This window comes from Accipiter gentilis, chromosome 7, assembly GCF_929443795.1.
Source record: "Accipiter gentilis chromosome 7, bAccGen1.1, whole genome shotgun sequence".
In the NCBI taxonomy this organism is placed as follows: domain Eukaryota; kingdom Metazoa; phylum Chordata; class Aves; order Accipitriformes; family Accipitridae; genus Astur; species Astur gentilis.
Window position 1 is genome coordinate 29,960,220 of NC_064886.1, and position 4,910 is coordinate 29,965,129.

A 4,910-nucleotide genomic window follows, 5' to 3' on the forward strand; every position below is an offset into this window, starting at 1 on the left:
CACCAGTGAAACAATAAAGTTGCTATTAACACCTGTTGTTTCATGTCTTTTCAGAGCCCACTGTTGAACCCAATGCTAATGTTGAACCTTCTGATAAAAGCAAAATAACTGTTTTGTAGGGACAGAAAAATCAAGGCATAGTTAACCTGGACAAGCTGGGAGGCTGATAGCGTTTCTAATGTAGAAGCTTATCATTCAAAACCACTATTTTTCCAAATGATGCTGAGATGATGTGTGTTCACATTTCAGAATGCTTTTATGACATATTTTGAGAGTGTGGTGGAGAATCCTACTGGATTCTAGGTCTGTGCAAGAGAGATGAGTGGCAATTAAAAGCTGTAGGAAACTAAGCAGTAGAGCAATTGCCAATGGCAACTCCTGTGAAAACTGCTATAGTCTGTAGGTTAATGCCAGGTGCTGAAAGCTTTGAAATGTCTGGTTTACCTTAACTGAATGTAATGTTCTAAAGCTAACTGATTGAACTTCCTTACTCCTTAAGTTGACCACTGTTGTGAAAATTGTCCTGGCTTCATTGTATCGTGAATGAGACCTTGGTGGGAGTGTCCAATAATTTAGTACTACCTGTTTTCTGAAAAAGGCAAATACAATCTTAGGGAAGTAAGAATTATGGAGTAGACAACAATTAGATCGTTTATCTACTGATGTATAAGTCTGGCTTGGAGGGGAGGAGGAATGGAGAGATAATCTAATGGCTTTACTTGCCCAGTGGTATAATTAATGCTATTCAAAAATCTTAATGCTGCTCTGTATCTGTTGATGCTCTTCCTCTTAAGAGAACTGTTAAGCTGATTGTCTTGTTGTAAAACATCCATAGCAGAAGATGATTGTTGTGTTCATGTAGATAGATTCATATAGTAGCGATATGCCCTCCTAGTTTACGGTATTTGCTAAACATGTTTGTTTAACACTCAAGGTCGGTCCTCGTAACTTAAGAATTCTCTTTGAATAATGGTTTTGCAGTTTCAACTGCAATTACCCAAATGCTGTAGGCTAGTGCTTTTTCCTGTGTACTGCTTGTTAAGGCTACAAACTTACAACTCTTGCACAGTTCTTAATACTTTTATTGAAATTTTACAAAGTAAATAACTTCAAAACAATGTCTGTAAACTTTAAGATCAACTGTACTGTCATGCATTTTGGCTGTTCAATAGCTATCACTTGTCAGCAAAGGAAAGTGTCTGTTAAGCTACATAGAAAACGCCTGTGATGGTGGAAACAAACTTGTATCACTAGTGATGTTCAAATTGATACCTCTCGTGGGACAAATCTAGTCAAAACTCAGGATCTAGCTGTATGAACTTCTCTTGTGGCAGAGGCAGAATGGCAGAAACAATATGTAGTTGTTTACGTTCTTGTTTTTTTCATACTCATGGTCAATAGCAAGGCTGTAAATTTTAAGACTTTTTTAAAAGAGTCATCCTAGTCATGATGCATGACTTGGAAAATGTCTAAACACTTCAAGTAATACTTTTTTTTTTTTTTTTTTTTACCACTGATGACTTGATGGATGGATAGCTCCATTGGGTGGGGTAGGGGAAAACAATATTTTTTTTTTTTTCCCTTTCAGAATTAGCCAGGACTAGTAAAAGTCTAATTGGAAATGTTTTTAAAATGACTCCAAGGGAAGTTTACCTAAATCTCTGTCTATAGCAAGATCTGTCTGTCATACATCTCGTAGACTAATTATGCTTACTCTGTACTTACAGCAAAAGATAGAAAAGTAATATCTTGTCAGTCCTGTAAGGAGTAGAGGTTTGACTTGAGTAGATTCCTGCCCATGCAGGATCCTGGCAAGGAGCAGGAAGTCATAGCTCAGAGAGTAAACTCGTGGTGAAACTCTTCCAGTGTATAAACTCTCAGTTCTCTTATATCCTATCACAAAACTCCAAACCCTTTTATATTCTTGTTCCTAAGCTTAGTTCTGCTAAAAATTCTATGTTCTTATTTCTCAATCATATTTTCCACTCAAATCAGTGCTCCCTTACCTGCTACACTTGCTCAGCATTTCTGGTAACCTGACTGTTCTGGTGCCTCTTGTCCCATGCTTTTCCTGGACACCAATATTTAGTTTTTTGCCTTGATCATTATCTCGTCTGGCTTGCCACTAAGTGGGGGGAAAAGCATATTACACTTAACAGTTGAGACCCTTGGCATCTTAGAGTGGGTTTGGGGATAAAGTATAACTGGCCCAATGTTAACACTTTATGAAATTCCCTACCAGCAATATTTACAGTTACTAATTGAGAGAGTGTGAATTCTAATTATTGGCCATGAATGTTGCATTCCCTTTTCAGCACTTTAATGTTAGTGCACCCTTTACCAAAAAATACACTGTTGGCGTAATTTCCCAAAGAGCTTTGAGAAATCACCTTTCTTTTCATTGCTGTGATTTCTCCAGCTACGTGGATGACTGTATTTCTATACATTCAAAAATATCTACACTTGTACCTACTTATCAGTATTCCATAAACTACCCAGTGCACATGGCACTTAATACTTTCAGGTAAATATTAGCCAGTTTATGCTCCCACTGAAAGCAAGATGTACTAATTGTCAGCCTTCACACTTTTTTTACATAAAAATATGAGGATGAATTTTGGCTTTTCCTGGACACAGGAGTTTTACAAAGGCTCTCCTAAAGCTCATATGACACAGTGGGTATAGAACAGGGTTAATGGCTGAATTCACCCACAGGAGCCTAAATGAAGTCTCATAGAGTGAATACTGCACACAGTGTCCATGGCGAGCTGCTCTGATGATCATCAAAAGCGTATATGGAGCCCAACACAAACCAAACACACAGACAATAATTGCTAAAGATTTTGCTACTCTTTTATCCTGGGAAAGTCTAAATCTATTTGCCATAGTATTAGCAATGTCCACTCTGCTGGTGGTGTTGCATATGTTTTGTGTAGTTTTGTAGAAGCCATTCCTATGAGGCTTGGTCTTGACTTCCACCTGAAGTGGTGGAAGGTCTCAATTGACGTTCAAATTTAATGACTGATTCTCAAGTTTGTGTAGGCTGAGCCTTGAAGCCTTTTTTAGGGGAGAAAGAATACTTGCTTTCTTCTCACATTTGTGTCTGTTAGCAGGTTTTACAAAACTGAGAATGGCTGGACCATAGACAAGAAACGCAGCAATCCATACAGTGATCATCTTCAATATTGCATTTCTGGTCATCCCTTTCTGAGCCCTGTAACTGACCTAAGAGAGAGAAAAGTTAAGTCACATACATTACTAGTATCTCAAACAGTTACATGACTACCTTGAAATATAGCTCTCTGTCACTTGTGAGGGTTGATAATACTTTGGTTTAGGGATGAGGGTTATATTAAGCTTCCTGGTACTACAGAAAAGCTATTTCTGAAATACCTATTCCAACAAATATTATTAAGGTGAGTGGATGTGCTCTGAGAATGTGCATCAGATCTTAAAAGCTAGAAAACCAAGGCTTTTCCAAAGCAAATAACCACTGCTATTCCCAGAATTGGTTGTGTCGTGGTTTACCAGCCAGCAGCTAAGCACCACGCGGCCTCGCGCTCACTCCCCCCCACCCAGTGGGATGGGAGAGAAAATCAGGAAAAGAAGTAAAACTCATGGGTTGAGATAAGAATGGTTTAATAGAATATAAAAAGAAGAAACTAATAATGATAGTGATAACGCTAATAAAATGACAACAGCAATAATGAAAGGATTAGAATGTACAAATAATGCACAATGCAGTTGCTCACCACCCCCAACTTCTTGTGCCCCTCCAGCTTTCTTGCTGGCTGGGGATGAGAAGCTGAAAACCCCTTGACTTGAGACTAAACACTACTTAGCAACAACTGAAAACATCAGTGTGTGTTATCAACATTCTTCTCATATTGAACTCAAAACGCAGCACTGTACCAGCTACTAGGAAGACAGTTAACTCTATCCCAGCTGAAACCAGGACAGTTGTCACCAGTTGCTTATGTATTCAGCTGCATTAGCTGTCACACTGGTTTACAGAAAGTCTAAAAACATGGCCCTTCAAAATTCACTTATTTAGAATTTTAAAATGATTTCATTTAAAAATACATAAAAGGATCTGAATTCATAGATCACCCATGCAAGTTCTTTTCTTCCTGCTTTGTAGACAGAGTGCCCTTTTTTTTTTTTCTTAATGTGAAAATCACACCAAAAAAATTTAATGGATAACAGCTTTTACTTCTGTTTGATATCTGTAATTTCGTTCTTTTATGAAGTACTTGCAGGACTCTTACCTGCAGTTAAGATATATAGATGGAGTGTTGTGATCTGCAAAATGCTTTATGGGAAGAATAAATAATTTCCCTTACTTAGAAAGTAGAGAAGCTAAGGTGTAAAAAACATAGTAAGTATGTAATACTGAGTCAGTAAACTGTATCAGCAATAGAATTCGGTAGAATCTTAAAATCAAGATCATCTACTTCTCGATATTCTAATTCCCTGGTGTACTGGACAATATACATATAGTGAATTGAAATTCAATCTTCAAATCTCTACAATGGCCACACAGTGTTTTGGAATATGGAGTCCTCAAGCTTGAATTCTGTATAGGATTCATGTTTACTGCCCCAATCTGTGGATCTTGATGTGCAAACCCAATGTTCTTCCGGTAGAATACCCACACAGCTGAGGAATCCTGAGTTTGTGTGAACCAGGTCTGATTTTGCAATTCTTGACCAAGCTGCTAATGATTTCAGGAGCAATCTTGTAGGAAGGTTACCATTTTCACTGAGATAGAGAGTAATTTAGAACTTCATCTATTTCTGTTCATATGTTCTTACACTGCCCTAACCCAAGAGAGTAATTTAGAACTTCATCTATTTCTGTTCATATGTTCTTATACTGCCCTAACCCAGGAGGCAGCTTCTGTACTCCTG

At 37.8% G+C, this 4,910-nt stretch overlaps 1 protein-coding gene across 1 annotated transcript; it reads right to left on the reverse strand.

The window, feature by feature from the left end:
* Window positions 1-2,308: 2,308 nt before the first annotated feature.
* Window positions 2,309-3,488, reverse strand: LOC126040731 (histamine H4 receptor-like). The gene is given in 1 exon segment (XM_049805567.1): window positions 2,309-3,488. A coding segment is annotated over 1 exon segment (609 nt). The 5' UTR covers window positions 3,202-3,488; the 3' UTR covers window positions 2,309-2,592.
* Window positions 3,489-4,910: the final 1,422 nt, after the last annotated feature.